The sequence below is a fragment of the Lepidochelys kempii genome, chromosome 6 (assembly GCF_965140265.1).
Source record: "Lepidochelys kempii isolate rLepKem1 chromosome 6, rLepKem1.hap2, whole genome shotgun sequence".
In the NCBI taxonomy this organism is placed as follows: Eukaryota; Metazoa; Chordata; order Testudines; family Cheloniidae; genus Lepidochelys; species Lepidochelys kempii.
In genome coordinates this window covers 114,731,343-114,752,994 of record NC_133261.1, presented here as the reverse complement: position 1 = coordinate 114,752,994, position 21,652 = coordinate 114,731,343, and the positions used below count along the sequence as shown (strand labels likewise).

General features: G+C 40.1%; 1 protein-coding gene across 3 annotated transcripts in view; it reads right to left on the bottom strand.

Moving 5' to 3' along the window:
* Positions 1 to 21,652, bottom strand: part of ASPG (asparaginase) — an 83,186-nt gene that overhangs the window by 14,107 nt on the left and 47,427 nt on the right. For 2 of the 3 annotated variants that reach the window (XM_073349794.1, XM_073349796.1), the window contains exons 9-12: positions 20,721 to 20,834; positions 17,735 to 17,854; positions 8,992 to 9,087; positions 5,280 to 5,443 (exon numbers count right to left, since the gene is read on the bottom strand). In XM_073349794.1, the coding sequence (XP_073205895.1) occupies positions 5,280 to 5,443; positions 8,992 to 9,087; positions 17,735 to 17,854; positions 20,721 to 20,834 (494 nt within the window). Of the gene's footprint in view, positions 1 to 5,279; positions 5,464 to 8,991; positions 9,088 to 17,734; positions 17,855 to 20,720; positions 20,835 to 21,652 lie in introns of all 3 variants that reach the window. The other variant, XM_073349795.1, reaches the window with a different exon arrangement.

Below are 21,652 nucleotides of genomic sequence, written 5' to 3'. Positions count from 1 at the left end.
TGGAGGGGACTATAGGAACATTTGAAAGTGAAAAATACAAGGCTGCTCATTAACCAAATCAACAATCTACGGCTGGATTCAAAACCTTAGGAACAAATCAGTCACTCAATATTAATTCAACAACAAATAAAAAAATAAGTTCAAATGTATATTCAGTTTATTCTACATTTCTTATTCTTCTTGAAGATTATAATACCTTCCTATTTTAGAACTGGACAGTAGGTCAAACAGTTTGTGTTCTGGAATCTTCATCTTGACAAAGAGAAGTTACTTTAAAGCTTATCACGATGAAGCCCAATTAAAATATAAAATTTTTACTTTGATATAAGATCTGCATTTCCTTATAAGCTATTCTGGTAACAAATTTATGACAAGGTTTTCAAAAATTTGCCTTTTCAAAAATTAAATTCTTTCAGTTACTCAATGGAATTTTAGCATTTATATCATGCGGCCAGTTTTTTGCTCAGAGTGAAACTGAAAATCTTCATTTCTTTGTTTCTCTGCAGCAAAGTAAGCATGATCAGTTACTGCAACTGCACATCTTGTAAGTTGGTTTAGTTATCTTAAATATTTCATCAGAAGAGTCCCTTGAGACATGGCTGGTTGTCAGTAAGAGTCTCCTGGAGACAGCAAGTAGGAACTAGTGCTGTATTTACTTTTCTTTACACGATACAACTCATAAGAGTATGATTTAACCAAGACATATCAAGCAGTTCAGTACTCATTTGAAAAATGAAACTGATAACAGATTATAGCAGAAAAGCTTTTACATTTACTCACAAACTTGTATTTTGTACAGGACTACATGCAAACAGTGTCTGTATCTGTTTCCTTGGTAGTGGTCTGTCCTGGAGTACTCAGCATTTCTAACACTCCTAAAAAGACCATTGCTCCATTGTGGCATTTTTTTGGCAGCAATAAATAAATATACTGAACAGAGTGCATAGGGGTGGGAGGAGGAGAAAAGTGTGTGTGGGCAAGTGTGTTTTATTTTTTTTTAAAATAAACTGAAATTAAGTGGAAACCTCAATGGTCTTGAGCCAACTGTTTCCACTGCAACAGCTTCTCGTCTAGTAGATGGAGTCTGAAGATCTTTAGAGGTGGTAGGAGGTGCAGCCCTCCTGCCCCACAGATGACCTTAGATCCATATAGAAATCCTTCCAATCTCAGGGCCCCTATGGAGGGCCTGACCTTCTCCGCTAGTCCCCGTGGCTCCTTACTCTAACTTTAGATGGGCTATTACCAGCAGGAGAGTGAGTTTGTGTGGGGGGGGGTGGAGGGTGAGAAAACCTGGATTTGTGCTGGAAATGGCCCAACTTGATGATCACTTTAGATAAGCTATTACCAGCAGGACAGTGGGGTGGGAGGAGGTATTGTTTCATGATCTCTGTGTGTATATAATGTCTGCTGCAGTTTCCACGGTATGCATCCGATGAAGTGAGCTGTAGCTCACGAAAGCTCATGCTCAAATAAATTGGTTAGTCTCTAAGGTGCCACAAGTACTCCTTTTCTTTATTCTAACTGGTAACACAACTCAGGAACGAGGCTCTCCTTGCATTACAATCATGTCTGGACCACAAAACCACGCTTCTCCTTCCATGTGGAGGTGTGAAGGTGCAGGCTGGGAATCTGTGCTGATGGTCAGAATTCAGTTGTGCGGGTATTTCTCTCACACATTTGCCAGCAGAGAGTAGCTCCCGAAAAGCCATAAACGGGCTCCTGCTACTTGGGCTCAAATTTCCCTTCCTCTGACAAATTTTTGGCCATTTGCATGGGTTCTTTTCACCTGTCGTCTCCTTCTCTACAGCTAAAATCAAGAAGAATGATCTGGCCCTCAATCTTTTGGGATCCCTAAAAACCAGTACATACCATGGTCACCAGTGAAAAGTCGATATTCACCACAGGTGGTAATCTGAGTTATCAGAGTTATTTCATGATCCTTAGAAAAGTAACTAAGACACGGATTCTGCAAGGACTTCTGAACATCAGTTTATGTACTGTGAGTGCACAAAATTAAGCCCATGTGTACGAGGCTCAGGACCTTGGGCTGTACTTTCCACCAGCCATTTAAAGAAATGCAGGTACAACATATGTTTAAACGTGATTAGCTTCGTTCTTTTTGATCCTTGCTTCTCTAGCAGCTATGATGGCTATGACAGGATTGGCTCAGTTTTTCTCATTCAACTTTCACAATGTTGAACCACTATGATTTTCAAACTCTGAAGCACTGTATAATATCAGACAGACTACAATGTGATTTTAAAGAGTCAGTGTGAAGTGTAGATTCTCCCTCTATCCCAGAGGTACTAAAATAATGGAACCATGACCTTGCAGATTTCAAGTATTACAATGCATGTTTATGTGGGAAGTGACTTTACCAACAATAATCTCTGATGTTCTGACAGCAGTGTGCAACACATACTGTATACAACTTTTTCTTTGCAGCCATTTTAGTCCTTAAGTTTAAAGTAGAAGGAAAAGGTTATAATAAATAAAATATATGAAATTTTGATTTGAGACATCTGTTTCATGCTTAGAAAAGTTTACTTTATAAAAGTATTTATTTTACAGTTTTGAAAATGAACACTCTATTAAGGCACTGGGAAAATGGCAGTTAAAGGGATGTTGCTAACTTTGATAGGTCCAAACAACTGACCTACATTATCTCCTGGGTGTGAGATATTGTGTGAAGTGCCCTATAATGAAGAGAATGTGTATACACACAGTAATAAAGAGGATGAGTACATGTATTATGGGACAGAAGATGGACATGCAGTAGATTACTATAGTTTTTAAAAGAACTCTAATTTTAACAGCAATGAAAATATCGAGTTAATTTTTTAAAAATTAAGGAAAGCTTTAAGAGATTAAACATGAGACCACTGTTGACATAGGCCATTTTGTTTGCCTACAGGTTGACAGTGCTCCATTAAGATGCTTTTTGACAGAAACACAAATCGTGACCATTCATACTAATGATAAGGGAAGAGAGAAATCACTGGTCATTTTTCTGATTTGCATGATTAGCTAAAAAACCCCAAATCACTGAGAGAAGTGACACACACGTTAAAACAAAGCTTTTGAGAGGAGTAGACACTAAACAGAATAAATCAGTGATTCTATTCCAATTCACCTAAAATATTAATCTCCAGAACATGGAATCAATCAGTGCAAAGTTCTGTGAAGTTAAGGCAAATTCTTAGATTGTTTCAAAAAGCACAATTTTATATTTTGCAAGTCTGACCATGATATAAAGCACAGAATACTTATTAATATTAATTTTTAAAACAGCCATTTCCCCCCCTTTTGATACTTAATATAAAATGCAAAAGTTTAACATCAATATTGTTTCTCTTCACTTTCAACAGGCATTTGTTTTATTAATGTAATTCAAATATATTTTGTAGTAATCACACTTTTTTAGCATATATTTGATTCCATACATCCCTATCTACATCAGAGGTAAATTAGCGCTGCAAGATTTCTCATGTCCAGAGCCACTTCAGCTTCAGTATAAAGTTTAGTATCTTAGCACTACAGGCCTGAAGCTACTGTTACAGACAATAAAATGGCATATTTATTTAGCTTTTCCTCTCATTCTGATAAGGGCACAAACAACAAAAACTAAAAATAGTTAGGATTCATTTTCCTTTTACCACTCCTCATTTCAGAATGGGTGTACAGGTTTAAAGAGGCATCGTAGGAGTCAAATATAGGAGTGGCAATGAAAAGGAATCCAAACAACAAACTCATGTGAAATTCCTCAGGCAGTAGTTGGGTGTGGTAAAATAAATGCAGGTATCTGATTTGCAGGAACATCTAATAGTGATGCAGGGCTTTCTCACACTGGACTAGGGGCACCTCTGTTCAACTGCAAGTTTGTTTGATTTGCTTTTAGCTAGTTCTTGTTGTTGTGGGGGGGGAGAGGGGGTTATGACTTTTATAAATATTTCTTAGGTCAAAAAGGCTTGGATAATTCTAAGATAATGACAGTGACAACTATAAAGATGTACGGGGCACGCAATGGTCTAGCAGTAGCACAATGTGCAGCCATCCAGAGCTTTGAGGGTCCTGGGTTAGCAGAAACTGGGATCAGTGCTAAGTCAGCTTCCGAGCTCCTGTAGAGGAGGAAAGCTTTATGTCTTTTTGCAGAGATTTCTTCAGTTGTTAGATAAACAGAACAGTCAGACTCCACAGGGAGCCAGATCCAGCCCTCACAGACAGGTGAACCTGCCAACATTTGAAAGCTATAATAGAGACATTTGTAGAGAAAGACCAGGACACACACTGGACTTGAGGGACCTTTTGGAGGCACAGAGTGAAAAAGGATAAATATTTTGTTAAATATAAAATGGGCACTGTCCCTCAAAAATACAGACAAATGGTGTTCACAAACTGTAAACACATAATAAGGGCCTAAAGGATAGGGTGAATAAACAGGGAAAGCATAGGCAAGTGAGAGACAGAGTCAATCTGTAGCTTCAAACGGGTGGAAGGACAAATAAGGATGTAAATCTCCAAACTACAAGCCTTAATTTCAGCTACAGTAATTGACATCTTTTTACATTCTGATAAACGGTGGCACTATGAACCTACACAATAGGATAAAGACCAGCAGAATGACTGGCCCACAGACCACCACCACCTAGGAGACCAACTTCAAGGATTATTGGTGTCATTGCCAACACGGAGAGAGAATCACTGAGGGAGGCAGCCAGCACATGCTTATTGTGCATGCCTCTGCTGATAAATGTGTGGAGTTTGTGGGAGAGAAATCAGAGAAATGGTGACCCAGAAACAAAGGATGGGTACAAAACCCTTCAGCCTACTGGAGTAGCTTGTTCTATTTTAAAACCCTCTGTTCCTGACGAGGAAAGGAAGGTACAAAGAGACAGCCCCCTCTTCCCTATTGCTCTAGTTCCTGAACTCTCCCTTCTGCAAAAATAAAATTAACAATAAGTCAAATTTTTCTTTTATAAAGAAATCTCACCACAAATAATGGAGTGTTGGAGTAGGGGGCAGGGATAAAAAAACAATCTTGATTTACTTAGCTCTGGGATTTGGCATCAGCAAGGCTGTTTTCTTCAGCTACAATGTCCTAAATATCCAAACCATTTACACATCCTTTAAAACTACAGAATTTGCTGTCAAAGAATTGATCACCGCTTTTCACTATTGCAGATTGCTGACAAAACCCACTAATTGCAAGTGACATAAATTTGAAATGAGATGGGTTAGCTCTCTCATAGATCTTTGTATAAAATGTATTTTTTTAATACCTGAATTTGACTGCATACTTCAGTGGGGTAGCACCAAACATGTCTTTAGCATAAACAGTTGCTCCATACTTCAGTAAATACTCAACTAGTTGTAAATTTCCTTCACTTGATGCAATATGAAGTGGAGTTCGACCATCATAATCTTCACAGCTCAAGTTTCCACCCTGCAACATATACACAACAACTGCTAATGATAGTACACTTGAGGCTGGTTGGTATAGGGTCTCAAATCACATAATGATACGTACTCCAATATTACAGTTTGAATCCAATGACCAAAAATCATTAAACATGAGACAGTTTCTCAAAAGCTTATGTGAAACTAATTAGTTAGTCAAGTTCATAATGCTGTCCAGTAGTCACTGGTAGACGTATCTACTTTGAGATTCATAGACCTATGGATATAATGAAACATTCAAAAACCAGTCGGAGAACACTTCAATCTCTTCGGTCACTCGATTACAGACCTAAAAGTTGCAATTCTTCAACAAAAAAACTTCAAAACCAGACTCCAACAAGACACTGCTGAATTGGAATTAATTTGCAAACTGGATACAATTAAATTAGGCTTGAATAAAGACTGGGAATGGATGGGTCATTACACAAAGTAAAACTATTTCCCTATGTTTATTCCCCCCTCCCCGCCACTGTTCCTCAGATGTTCTTGTCAACTGCTGGAAATGGCCCACCTTGATTATCACTACAAAAGGTCCGTCCCCCCCCCCCCCCGGTAATAGCTCACCTTACCTGATCACTCTCGTTACAGTGTGTATGGTAACACCCATTGTTTCATGTGCTCTATGTATATAAATCTCCCCACAATATTTTCCACTGCATGCATCTGATGAAGTGAGCTGTAGCTCACGAAAGCTTATGCTCAAATAAATTTGTTAGTCTCTAAGGTACCACAAGTACTCCTTTTCTTTTTGTGGATACAGACTAACATGGCTGCTACTCTGAAACCAAACAGTAGTTTTGTATATCAAGATCATCCTTGGCACCTCCTCCTGCTCTGGAACCTTCACAAGTGGCTAAAGATACCCTACCACATTAAGAAATTCTTTGGTGAATTCTCCAGTTCCAATACTTTGAACAGCCTGTGGATGGAAAAGTACAGGTCCAGATGCCAAACTACACCTACCATGATGCCTGACCATACCTACCAGATGCCTGACTACACATCATAAAGAATGAATATTCAAATCTAAGAATGTGCACCGCTCATACAGACACACACATAAATATGCATTCATATGTTAAATACAACCAGAAAGAGCTTGCATATTTAAAAACAGCAAGGAAGAATTATTGCTAGGGCTGCTAATTAATCGCAGTTAACTCATGCAATTAACTCAAAAAAAATTAATCGCGGTTAATCACAATTTTAATCGCACTGTTCAACAATAGAATACCAATTGAAATGTATTAAAGATTTTGGATGTTTTTCAGCATTTTCATATAGTATTCTATGTTGTAATTAAAATCAAAGTGCATATTGTTTATTACAAATATTTGCACTGTAAAAATGATAAACAAAAGAAATAGTCTTCTTCAATTCACCTCATACAAGTACTGTAGTGCAATCTCTTTGTCGTGAAAGTGCAACTTACAAATGTAGATTTTTTTTTGTTACATAACTGCAGTCAAAAACAAAACGATGTAAAACTTCAGAGCCTACAAGTCCACTCAGTCCTATTTCTTCTTCAGCCAATCACTAAGACAAACAAGTGGGAGATAATGCTGCCCACTTCTTATTTACGATGTCACCAGAAACTGAGAACAGGCATTTGCATGGCACTTTTGTAGCCGGCATTGCAAGGTATTTACGTGCCAGATATGCTAAACATTTGTGGGCCCCTTCATGCTTTGGACACCTTTCCAGAGGATATGCTTCCATGCTGATGACACTCGTTAAAAAAGTAATGCATTAATTAAATTTGTGACTGAACTCCTTGGGGGAGAATTGTATGTCCCCTGTTCTATTTTACCTGCATTCTGCCACATATTTCATGTTATACCAGTCTCGAATGATGACCCAGAACATGTTGTTCATTTTAAGAACACCTTCACTGCAGATCTGACAAAACACAAAGAAGGTACCAATGTGAGATTTCTAAAGATAGCTACAGCACTTGACCCAAAGTTTAAGAATCTGAAGTGCCTTCCAAAACCTGAGAGGGACGAGGTGTAGAGCATGCTTTCAGAAGTCTTAAAAGAACAACAGTCCGATGCAGAAACTACAGAACCCAAACCACCAAAAAAGAAAATCAGCCTTCTGCTAGTGGCATCTAACTCAGATAATGAAAATGAACATATGTCGGTCCACACTGCTGTGGATTCTTATCGAGCAGAACCCATCATCAGCATGGATGCATGTCCTCTGGAATGGTGGCCGAAACATGAAGGGACATATGAATTTTTAGTGCATCTGGCACGTAAATATCTTGCGATGCCGGCTGCAACAGTGCCATGAGAACGCCTGTTCTCATTTTCAGGTGACATTGTAAACAAGAAGCAGGCAGCATTATCTTCTGCAAATGTAAACAAACTTGTTTGTCTGAGCAATTGGCTGAACAAGAAGTAGGACTGAGTGGACTTGCAGGCTCTTAAATTTTACATTGTTTTATTTTTGAATGCAGTTTTTTTTGTACATAATTCTACATTTGTAGGTTCAACTTTCATAATAAAGAGATTGCATTACAGTACCTGTATTAGGTGAACTGAAAAATACTATTTCTTTTGTTTTTATACAGTGCAAATACTTGTAATCAAAAATAAATCTAAAATGAGCACTGTACACTTTGCATTCTGTGTTGTAATTGAAATCAGTATATTTGAAAGTGTAGAAAACATCCAAAATATTTAAATAAATGATATTCTATTATTGTTTAATAGTGCAATTAATTTTTCTGCAAAGTACAAAGAAAACAGATTAAGCTGCTTGCTGTATGGTCAATTACAAATTACCGTGAACACAGAATCACTTAGCAGCCAGCGCACAGTTAGGGTTGAATTTCAGGTTTTATTAACTCTGCATAGGGAAACTAATTTTTTTTTTAGGATCAGTCCTAAGTGCTGTATGGCAGCGTGAGCCAGGAAACTGGGGAATCAGAGTGGTCCAGGAATGGCAGTAGGAGCTTAGAACTCTGTGGGGTGGTGTTATCTGGAGAGCTCAAAATGTGAACAGGCCAGAACAAGATAGGAAATGCCAGCAATGTGGTAGAGCTCCTAAGCTCCACATTGCAGGGAGAGAGTGGACTACTGGGGAAATGGGGAGCTAAATTCTGCTTTAGCCCAGTATTTTGTTTTGTTGTTTTAAGAAAAGGAAATTGACAAAACCATGTTTAAACTCTACATAAAGGTGGGTACTATGGATATAAAAGGAAAGTTGCAGTTAAAAAGAACCCTAAGCATTTAAAAGTATGGAAATGAATAGTTAAGGGGAAGGTAGAATGCATTTGCATATTTATCTTAGTTCACAAAGTCACAAGTGACAGGCTGAGAACAAGCCTGAAAGATGTCACATGAAATAAAGCATTTTTGAAAAGACTAGACTGAAGTACCTATTAATAAATGCTTGTCATCTCACCTTGATTGTAGTGTTACTATCATACTCTATTATACAGACATATTGCTTGCTTCCAGTCTCTTACAAATGCATTTTGTATTAAGCTATAAATAAAAGATTTGTAAAGAGTTTAATTTTTTTTACCATTTCTCCTATGGCTTTTAGTGCATCTATGTCACCTGTTTTAGCTGCAGCACAGGCCAAAGAAGGAATTAATGCATCTCTAATGGCTTCTAGCTCCTGAGAAACACAAAATAAAATTTAAAAGTTTTAGTATCATACATATCTTTTTATTTACTATTTGTGTCCTTAGAACTACTGACACCTACATCAGAAGAACAATATTGCACCCACGTTTACTTGTAGATCTAATAATACAAATATAATAATTGAGGATACCAGTTAGTAAAAACAATCTTGTTCATATTCTTTGAGGGAAAAGAAGTTACATGTATACTTTAACACGGCTACCACTCTGAAACCTGTTTCCATAGTTACTTGGACCTCTCTCATTTCCTAGTTATACTAGAATTAAATAAAGAGGATTTCTAAACTATGCTATTTCAGACCCACATGCTAATTAGTTTTTTCAGATCCCTCAAATGACATCCCTGTCTTTACGTGAATTCTACATAGCAAAACTCCCTCATATTATCAAGATGTGCTCATCTCAAACTAATATTAGTTTTTTGGAAAATTTTTGGTCCCAGATTTGGCCAATAAACAATATGCAACTGGAATAACATATTTTTAAAAGTCTTTTTTCCTGAACAATGAACGCCGGTTCTTCTAGTTCAAATGGAAATGAAAAAGCCCCAAGGCAGCCATCTTTAATGTTTTAAAATTAATTATCAAACTATCTCCCACTTCAAATAAAAACCAAAATAATAAAGAAGTGATCAATAATAATAAATTAAATGCCTGAAAATTGTATTATTATCAAACTTACCACTTCCTTACTAACTACAGATATCAGTTTCCTAAAGTCAATATGGAGTTAGGACACTTCTGAGTTCTCATCTGACTGTGCTGATTCTAACAGCTATTTACTAAACAACCTTTGTTTAAACAACCTTTTTCAGTATTTACAAGCCCCATAGCTAAGTAGGATCCTGCAAAATATGGCACATCCTAATATCGATAAGGTGTGACCTTTTTGAACCACATTTGTTAAAGATTCTTAAATTTTGAGGCCTGTTCTGATTGATTCACATAGAAATTTACAATATTTTGTCTTTTTGTGGTAGCTGGTCAGACTGAAGGGTAAAATATATAAATATGATGGACATACCACGGATCCACCATCATAAGGCTCATAGAAAACTCAGGCTGATTAAAAAGAGATCAAGGCCTTCATTTTCAAAAGGGACTAACAACTATGGGTGTCTCCATTTTTGGGAACCAAACCTGAGACAATTTAAAAAGGGGTATGAGTTTCAAAAGATCACCCAGGCTTTGCCCTGGTCTACACTAGGACTTTAGGTCGAATTTAGCAGCGTTAAATCGATGTAAACCTGCACCCGTCCACATGATGAAGCCCTTTTTTTAGACTTAAAGGGCTCTTAAAATCGATTTCCTTACTCCACCCCTGACAAGTAGATTAGCGCTTAAATCGGCCTTGCCGGCTCGAATTTGGGGTACTGTGGACACAATTCGGCGGTATTCGCCTCCAGGAGCTATCCCAGAGTGCTCCATTGTGACCGCTCTGGACAGCACTATCAACTCAGATGCACTGGCCAGGTAGACAGGAAAAGAACTGCGAACTTCTGAATCTCATTTCCTGTTTGGCTAGCATGGCAAGCTGCAGGTGACCATGCAGAGCTCATCAGCAGAGGTGACCATGATGGAGTCCCAGAATCGCTAAAAGAGCTCCAGCATGGACTGAATGGGAGATACGGGATCAGATCGCTGTATGGGGAGAGGAATCCATGCTATCAGAACTCCGTTCCAGTTTTCGAAATGCCAAAACCTTTGTCAAAATCTCCCAGGGCATGAAGGACAGAGGCCATAACAGGGACCCGAAGCAGTGCCGCGTGAAACTTAAGGAGCTGAGGCAAGCCTGCCAGAAAACCAGAGAGGCGAACAGCCGCTCCGGGTCAGAGCCCCAAACATGCCGCTTCTATGATGAGCTGCATGCCATTTTAGGGGGTTCAGCCACCAATACCCCAGCCGTGTTGTTTGACTCCTTCAATGGAGATGGAGGCAATACGGAAGCAGGTTTTGGGGACGAAGAAGATGATGAGGAGGAGGAGGTTGTAGATAGCTCACAGCAAGCAAGCGGAGAAACCGGTTTTCCCGACAGCCAGGAACTGTTTCTAACCCTGGACCTGGAGCCAGTACCCCCTGAACCCACCCAAGGCTGCCTCCTGGACTCGGCAGGCAGAGAAGGGACCTCCGGTGAGTGTACCTTTTAAAATACTATACATGGTTTAAAAGCAAGCATGTGAAAGGATTAATTTGCCCTGGCATTCGCGGCTCTCCTGGATGTACTCCCAAAGCCTTTGCAAAAGGTTTCTGGGGAGGGCAGCCTTATTGCGTCCTTCATGGTAGGACACTTTACCACTCCAGGCCAGTAGCACGTACTCGGGAATCATTGTACAACAAAGCATTGCAGTGTATGTTTGCTGGCGTTCAAACAACATCCGTTCTTTATCTCTCTGTGTTATCCTCAGGAGAGTGAGATATCATTCATGGTCACCTGGTTGAAATAGGGTGCTTTTCTTCAGGGGACACTCAGAGGTGCCCGTTCCTGCTGGGCTGTTTGCCTGTGACTGAACAGAAATGTTCCCCGCTGTTAGCCAGGGGGAGAGGGGAGGGTTGAGGAGGTAGCCACACGGTGGGGGAAGGCAAAATGCGACCTTGTAACGAAAGCACATGTGCTATGTATGTAATGTTAACAGCAAGGTTTACCATGAAAGAGTGTAGCCATTGTTTTATAAAATGTGTCTTTTTAAATACCACTGTCGCTTTTTTTTTCTCCACCACCTGCATGTGTTTCAATGATCACATTCCCAGAGGCTAGTGAAGATTAGAAACAAAAAAAAAACGCACTCATGATGAAATGTTCTCTGAGCTCATGCTGTCCTCCCACACTGACAGAGCACAGACGAATGTGTGGAGGCAAATAATGTCAGAGTGCAGGAAAGCACAAAATGACCGGGAGGAGAGGTGGCGGGCTGAAGCTGAAAAGTGGCAGCAGCGTGATGAGAGGAAGCAGGATTCAATGCTGAGGCTGCTGGAGAATCAAACCAATATACTCCAGTGTATGGTTGAGCTACAGCAAAGGCAGCTGGAGCACAGACTGCTGCTACAGTCCCTGTATAACCAACCACCCTCCTCCCCAAGTTCCATAGCCTCCTCACCCAGACGCCCAAGAACGCGGTGGGGGGGCCTCCGGCCAACCAGCCACTCCACCATAGAGGATTGCCCAAAGAACAGAAGGCTGGCATTCAATAAATTTTAAAGTTGTAAACTTTTAAAGTGCTGGGTGGCATTTTCCTTCCCTACTCCACCACCCCTCCTGGGCTACCTTGGTAGTCATCCCCCTATTTGTGTGATGAATGAATAAAGAATGCATGAATGTGAAGCAACAATGACTTTATTGCCTCTGCAAGCGGTGATAGAAGGGAGGAGGGGAGGGTGGTTAGCTTACAGGGAAGTAGAGTGAACCAAGGGGCGGGGGGTTTCATCAAGGAGAAACAAACAGAACTTTTACACCATAGCCTGGCCAGTCATGAAACTGGTTTTCAAAGCTTCTCTCATGCATACCGCGCCCTCCTGTGCTCTTCTAACCACCCTGGTGTCTGGCTGCACGTAACCAGCAGCCAGGCGATTTGCCTCAACCTCCCACCCTGCCATAAACGTCTCCCCCTTACTCTCACAGATATTGTGGAGCGCACAGCAAGCAGTAATAACAGTGGGAATATTGGTTTCGCTGAGGTTTAAGCGAGTCAGCAAACTGCACCAGCGCGCCTTTAAACGTCCAAATGCACATTCTACCACCATTCTGCACTTGCTCAGCCTGTAGTTGAACAGCTCCTGACTACTGTCCAGGCTGCCTATGTACGGCTTCATGAGCCATGGCAGTAAGGGGTAGGCTGGGTCCCCAAGGATAACTACAGGCATTTCAACATCCCCAACAGTTATTTTCTGGTCTGGGAATAAAGTCCCTTCCTGCAGCTTTTGAAACAGACCAGAGTTCCTGAAGATGCGAGCGTCATGTACCTTTCCCGGCCATCCCACATTGATGTTGGTGAAACGTCCCTTGTGATCCACCAGAGCTTGCAGCACTACTGAAAAGTACCCCTTGCGGTTTATGTACTTGCCGGCTTGGTGCTCTGGTGCCAAGATAGGGATATGGGTTCCGTCTATGGCCCCACCACAGTTAGGGAATCCCATTGCAGCAAAGCCATCCACTATGACCTGCACATTTCCCAGGGTCACTACCCTTGATATCAGCAGATCTTTGATTGCGTGGGCTACTTGCATCACAGCAGCCCCAACAGTAGATTTGCCCACTCCAAATTGATTCCCAACTGACTGGTAGCTGTCTGGCGTTGCAAGCTTCCACAGGGCTATCGCCACTCACTTCTCAACTGTGAGGGCTGCTCTCATCTTGGTATTCATGCGCTTCAGGGCAGGGGAAAGCAACTCACAAAGTTCCATAAAAGTGCGCTTACGTATGCGAAAGTTTCGCAGCCACTGGGAATCGTCCCAGACCTGCAACACTATGCGGTCCCACAGGTCTGTGCTTGTTTCCCGAGCCCAGAATCGGCATTCCACCGCATGAACCTGCCCCATTAGCACCATGATGCATGCATTGGCAGGGCCCATGCTTTCAGAGAAATCTGTGTCCATGTCCTGATCACTCACGTGACTGCGCTGACGTCACCTCCTCGCCCGGTATCGCTCTGCCAGGTTCTGGTGCTGCATATACTGCTGGATAATGCATGTGGTGTTTAATGTGCTCCTAATTGCCAAAGTGGGCTGAGCGGCCTCCATGCTTGCCTTGGTATGGCGTCCGCACAGAAAAAAGGCGCGGAACGATTGTCTGCTGTTGCTCTGACGGAGGGAGGGGCGACTGATGACATGGCTTACAGGGTTGGCTTACAAATCTGATCTATTTCTTGTTTTGATCCACTCCATCTATCTTTTACATCTTTGGCTGGCAGCAGATGGTGCAGAAAGACTGCAAGCCATCCACATCTCATGGCTGCTCGGCAGAAGATGGTACAATAGGCCTGCTAGCCATCCTCATCTCTTGCCTGCCCAGCAGAAGATGGTACAATAGGACTGCTAGCAATCCGTATCGCCTGCCTGCTCACCATAAGATGGTTCAATGGGACTGACTGCAGGACTAAAGAGAATGACCTGGTCAAGTCACTTCTAATGTAGTCCCTGCACCCATGTCTGCCCAGGTGCTCCTGGCCAACATGGCCAAGAGTACCTCGGTCATGACGATGACGGCTACCAGTCCTATTGTACCGTCTGCTGCCACAAGGCAAGGGGTTGCTGCTGCTGTTTAGCAATGCAGTACCACGTCTGCCAGCACCCAGGAGACATACAGTGACAGTTACTTGAGCGGCCTCCATGCTTGCCGTGGTATGGCGTCTGCACAGGTAACTCAATTAAAAAGGCGCAAAACGATTGTTGTCTGCTGCTGCTTTGATGGAGGGAGGGAGGGAACGGGGGCCTGACGATATGTACCCAGAACCACCTGCGACCATGTTTTAGCCCCATCAGGCATTGGGATCTCAACCCAGAATTCCAATGGGCAGCAGAGACTGCGGGAACTGTGGGATAGCTACCCGCAGTGCAACGCTCCGGAAGTCGATGCTTGCCTCGCAACTGTGAAAGCACTCCGCCGAGTTAATGCACTTAATGCACTTAGAGCATTTTCTGTGGGGACACACACACTCGAATATATAAAAACGATTTCTATAAATTCGACCTAATTTCGTAGTGTAGACATACCCTTTGAAAGTAAGACCCCTATAAGGTGTCTCAAACGGTGCACCTAAACATAGAAACAATCCCAGAATCACTGGTCATTTTTGAGATTTTAAACCAATGAACATTCTATGAGAACAATACTGAACTCCATTTTAAAGTATACATAGAACACCATTTGCTAATATATACTATGTTGAGAAGTTTCTGCTCATGTTTTGAACCTAGGGCAGCAACACTTGCTTTTGCTCTGGCTTTTTTTTGTTTTTTTAATAATCATTCTTCTTGGAAATGCTTTTCATAGTGGAAGAATATGCTGCATAAACTCCAAAAATTAGATCTATGTTACTAAGCAATAAGTCACTATTTGAGCTGTGCAAATAATGAATTTTTCGGGCCAAACCAGAAAAAAAAATCAGATAAAAAATCTGGTTCAATTCACTAAAACATTTTTTCGTCTAATAAAAAAAATAAAAAATCGTTTTGTATCAACCGAAACATTTTGGTCGACTCAAAACAAATTTTGCTTTTTGTTCTTTTTTTCCCCCTTTAGTTTTTTGTTTTGATTTGGCTGTTCTTCACCTTTCTTATTGGCCAAATTTGAAATTAAAAAGCTTTTTTTTCCAACCGGAAGTATTCATTAAATTTGACCTGAATTTGGCAAATTGTTTCAGGCCCCCCGAAATGTAGTTTTCAGCAAAATACACAATGTGTTGTAAAAAACTTTGCCCAACTCTACTCGTAACAAGGATTGAGCATCAAGAAACTTCTGGTGCACTCAACACTCGGTAGGCACCCACCAAGGCCTTCAACATTAACACACATTATGCTAGACCCTTATATGTACTGGAACACACTGTTGTCTCTTAGGGCTCTCCTTTCCCAAATTTAACCTATTATTGTACTACTGTGCTCAGTGGCATGGCTTACAGGTAGATACCTTCACCCACATGCACTGAGTTAACATGGTCAACTTTCTGCTTCAAGTCCTGAGGCTGCATTTAGCCCTGGTGGACCAGGCATTTGGGTCCTTAAGCTCCTTGTCTGACCAGCTGGGTCAGGGTTTACCAAAAGCAAGTAATATATGTATTCTCCCCTTACAGACCTCTGTGTTGATCCAGTCCAACTGCACCAAAGATGTATTTATTGACCTGAGGTGCGTGAGATTAGAAATGGTGTGGCTGTTCCACAACAAAGCATTTATCAGCCTACCAGCTGTTATCCAGGTCAAACAGAACCAGCAAGCTATTTCCCAATGTCTGCAGATTCACTCATTTGACCTGCAGATTAATAAGGATGCTGTCTCAGCTCCCAGTCCTAAAATCAAAATAGGAGCAAAATGCAGCATCTCCCAGAGGTACAGCACAGGGCTAATACTTTTCTATCAAAATTTCTCTCTGATCTCAGCCTCTGAGAGCACAAGTTGAATCTATGATTCACAAAAGCCAACAAAAAAATGCAGCATGAAGATACTTTTGATCTTCCTGTATACTACCTAAACATGAGAGAGAGAGAGAGAAATATTTTCAATATGTACCTCACCCCTGCTAGTTTCATACCATTCCTACTTCACTCTAAGCCATATGTTAAAATGAGTGTGGTCAATAAGGTTCTGACTCATCTCTGATAGGACTATCAAGAGACACTTTATTAGGAGACACCAACTTCGTAAAGAGGAAAGAGCCAAAGAGTCCAATAGCTTTACTTTGTACCCTTCCTTAGATTTGATCTATGCGCAGTTTTTGTTCCAAATTAATTATTTTGAGTAGTGGTGTGTTTTTTTTTTAATCAAAATAGTTAAGTTTGTACAAACCCCTAGCATTCAGAGTTATAAGCTATAGCACTATAAGGCACCTTTATACTGGTATAATTGTGTCCACATTAGAGGTTTGTACTGATTTAACTATACAGTTTCTAAATGATAAAGTTAAAGCAGTACAAAAACTGTATTTACCCAAGCCCTGGCGTCTTATTTGGGGTCATTCCAAGCCTCCTCAATGGGTCATTAGCGAGATCTTATCTCATAAAGCATGATAAAGAGCTTAGTGACCTAAAATTCAAAGAACAGCAGCAACCAGTTCCGCTGACGCTAATAGAATGACCCCAGAAAATCTGGAACACACTGTCCCTGCTATAAGTGGGGGGTTATTTTTGTTTGTTTTAAAACTCTCGTAGCCCACGAAAGCTTATGCTCTAATAAATTTTTTAGTCTCTAAGGTGCCACAAGTCCTCCTGTTCTTTTTGCCAATTCCATGAGTTCAATGAGCAGGAGAGCTTGTAACCTTCTAAACCTAGTCTTCAACTTCTTTTATGCTTAACTCACTCTATGTGACCCCAGTCCCACACCCTTTTTCCTTCTCTCCTATCCCCATGCACTGTAGAGTAGGTATTAAATTAAATTAAACCTTCCCTGAAAACAAGCCAAGAGAAGACCATAATAATTATGTCTTGCAATGTTCTCCATAGAACATTTGTTGTGCAATCAACGGTGACCAATATTGACTCCGCATTAATAGCTACTCACAGAATGCCTCCCATTGTACTAGTCATTTATAATTTTGTTTATAATTACAGTATTTTTCCTCTGTGCTTGAATTGTTCCATACTGTCAAAATATGTAGAAAATTCAAAATAATTTAGTATTTTCTTTCACACCATAAGTACCATGCATGACAATGACCTGTGTAGTATTTGTGATAGCCTAGATCATCAGTGAACCAAGGAGTAATCAAGAGAATTTTACAGACATAGAAAAGAAATTCAAGGTTTAACTTATTGTTGTACCAAATGCCCCCCCATGGCCTGGTTAGCTGGGACACTTAGCAAGAAAATTTGTGTTTCATTTTCAACGTTGCACTGTATTTCACCTTTAAGATATACTTGTTTAAGTTAATTTTCTGCTGTACATGAGTTGACTTTAAATATTTAAAGTAGGTACCTCCTTGCAGCTGACACTTAGAGATTTGGCAATAACTTGAATAAACTTGCTATCTGTAAGAGAGATCTTGGCTCCCGTGGGTACTACAGTCATTTCTCCTCTCAGATTCTCACTCAGCATCTGAAAAATGAGCAAACAATCAAATCATTGTAAAAAGCAAGAGAAAAAAGGATTGATAATGTTAATTTTTACTAGCCTAAGCTAGAAAGTTACAGAAAATGCAAATGAGTGCAATTTACTGTAAAAATTAGTTTTGCCCCATAGAATAAGAACACAGTTGACATTGCTTAATATTTTCTATAGCCTATTATTTATTTGCTTAGCACAGTATAAGTGGCACTGGAGAAGACACAAAGGTAAAAACAGTGATCATTCCAAAGAGTTTATAACCCAAAAGATAGAGAAACGTCAGAACATACTGGAAAATCCAGAAGGCGAAGCAAGATGTTTGGGGTGGGGGTGTGTGTGAGAACAGTTTGGTTTAAGTAGTCAAGATTTCCCAGCATGGTAAGTAGCATCCTATTTAAACGAACAGTAAGTTAAAAGACCGAATGAGAAAATAAAACTAGGAGACCAGTGGTGACTTTAGGAAAAGCACTGGGCCTTCTGAGATCCTGCCTTTGTCCAGTGTTTTGGAGTAACGAAGCAAGGCAATGTTTAACTAGTATGCCCTGCACTGACTGCACACTTACCGCTTAATCAAAAGCCCAATCAATGGAAAGGTTCATCAATGGAAAGATTCATACCAATTTTAATAGGCTTTGAACCAGGACCTTTGGCCCTGATTCTGTAAACCCTTAGACACATGCTTAACTTTAAGCATGCGCATAGCCCCACTGATTTCAGTGTTTCAACATTAAACATGTATTTAGTATTTGCAGGATCAAGCAGCAATGAGAAACTCCCTGCTCAGAAGCAGCCTCTGAAACAAGACTGGAGAAGAACAGAGACCTAGGTGCTGGAACTAGGGGTGCTGCTGCACTCTCTGGCTTGAAGTGGATACCATTATAGACAGGGTTTACAGAATGGTTCAACGGCTCTTAGCACCCCCACTATACAAATTGTTCCAGCATTCCTACATAGAGACACTCCTAAACCTAGAAATAAGGTTCCATAAAAGCTTGAGGAAAGAGGGAACAAATCTGAACATCGTGAACATTAACAAATCCACTGGTTTCTCCAACTTTGATGATTTTATATGCTGGCTTTCTCTCGTCAAGGTGCTTCCACAACTATTAGGCAGTAAGTTGTCTCAATTAGAATTTTAAGAAGCAGGACTGTGCAAGTTTGCAAGAAAGCAAGGTGTGATGTGGGAAGAAAGAGTGCCCCAGATTTACCTGTGTCTAGGCATGCCCTTTATAAAAAAAACCACCCCTAAACACTTACAATATTGTAACTGTCTGCTGGAAGAGTCCCATCACATGCACATCAGTGGAAGTTATGTATGGTGCATAGAAATTTTCAGATTTGGCAGGCTGACATAATTCAGATTGGTCAGCCTGCTAAAAGACACCACTGAAGAGCTTTCATTAAAAAAATACATTTTTTAAAAAGGCAAAGTAGAAATTATGCATTCATTGCTGTGGGGTCACATATGGTCTACCACTGCTTCTTGGGCGGTGCGATACCGATAAGCCATATTCTCTACTACACCTTTTGTTGAATGTGTTCCTGCATGAAGTATGTTGTGCACAGTCGCTCCTCGCACAGCAAGGAGACCCCCTCCTTTCCAGGACAAAGTTTTGTTAAGTTACACACACAGAATATGTTTAAAATAAAAAACTATTAAATTAGATAGTGGTAAGAAAAAGACACGGCTGACCATTCTAAAAATATTAAAATTTCATATTCAGACAGCTAGTAAATCTCTTACAAAGTTTACAAGGAGACTATTTAAATTTAAAGCTGGAAGGAAAGGAAACGCCACCACCCTCCATCCCCATGCACATAGATGAAAATCCTATAGAATACCTTATTTTACAGACATTATTTGAAGGTATTGATTTTGAAATAGATTTTTTTCCACAACTGATCAGGTTTTGTTTTACCTAGCACATCCAACGGAGTGGAAAATCATTAGTTTGATAGGTTAAATCTAGAGAATGACTCATGTTGATATCATCCAAAAAATCAGGATAACAACTTTACTCCATCAGGACTATGACTTTGCTGCATATAAAAACAAAAGTTTTAGTGTATACGGTTGCTAGCATTCCACCACCGAAAAGAGAATGTTTAACACAGGGCTATATATTTGTATATGTTATATTAACTCTCTCTATTTCCCAACACCTAAGACATTAATTAACCAAAAAGAATCTGTCATTAACTAGTAATTATAAATATATAGTCAATTAATAAACACTTGAGAGTCAGGGACGCGGAGAAATGGTCTGTGCTTAAAGAACATACTCAATACAAATCTTTTCATCTTAAGAAAATTACATCTAACATTGACACTCAAGACTCACAGACTTCAAATAAAGTGACAAGCATAATAAGATGCACCAGTTACTACATGAAGACTCAAATATAAACCCTGGGTGAAATCTAGGCTCCACTGAAATCAGGGACAAAATTTCCATTGACTTCAATGGAGCCTGGATTTCACCTCCATTCTCAGTTTCAGTTTGTACATTATTTATTTGGAGTCTGTGCTGAAGCTGCAGGACAGATCCACTGCTGAATTTAAAAACAGAAGTTTTAAATATCGGTGTTGGTTTTCAACTGACCTCTATGTAGAGGTCTGAGGATTTTCTTCCCCCCTCAAATCTACCTATTTTCATAGTTCTATAACAACATTATTTTGCATAAAGTAAGAGGGTGTGATGCCTTCACATTAGACAGTGGAAGCAAATACTCAAAAATTAACATAAAAAGTCAAATAATTTTACTAGACAGAAGTCAGTGCAGTAAACATTAAAAAATTTGATTTAAAAAACCAACCACTATTAAAAGTCTACTAAACTAACAGTGAAATATTTACCTCCTTCTTCTCCTCCCAGCTAAGATGGCTTTTGCTCAATGTGTATGAGAGTTTAGCTAGGGCTGCTTCCGGTGTCATATCACCCCCTGGAATTACTCCTACAGCAGTGAGGGTCTGTGAATGAAAAGAAACTTTAACTTAATTAGTGTAGTATTCAGAAACACTTCTATACAGTATTGATGCACAAGGGATTACTAAAGACCCAGAATGACCAATTCTTTATCCGAAAAGGAAGAGGTTATGGGTGTGTATTAACTACGTAAACAGTTGTTAGATTAGCCCTTATTATAAAGCTGCAGTTACTAATTTTTAAAATCAGTGGTGTTTTTAAATTTGCCAAATATGTTGTTTTCCCACAAACATATTGACCAATTTATTATGTGGTATTTCCCTGGATGTATTTCAGTACTGCAGTGTGCTACCAATGCGGGTGTTGTCAGACCATTCTAAGCTGCATTACCTGTGTATGATTTAGGATATGAGACTAGACTGAATAATTACAGTTCTGGCAAAAACCAAATAGCGCTTGCTACAGAAAGATTGCTTTCCCTATACAATTCAGCAATTAACTAATGATTGAACCAATGCAAAAGCAAAACCAAATTGACCTACCTTCAGTATGTACATTTACAGAGCATACCAACCATGGAGTGAAGACAAATGAGGTTTCCTTAAGATCTTTATGTACCATTTAAAACTTCCTTCTGTGCTGGAAAGTTACACAGTGTTTTCAGCCAAAGAACAGCTAAGGCTTTTTCATGGTCTGGATAGGAGGGGAAGTGATTTCCCCCACTTCCTATCACCACATAGACCCCTCAATTATAATCTGTGCTGAGGAGGTGGATCAGAGTCCAGATATTCAGTTAATTAAAAGAGTTTGAGATGAACTGTGATTGTTTAATCACTAAATCACCTGACTAGCTAAAATATGT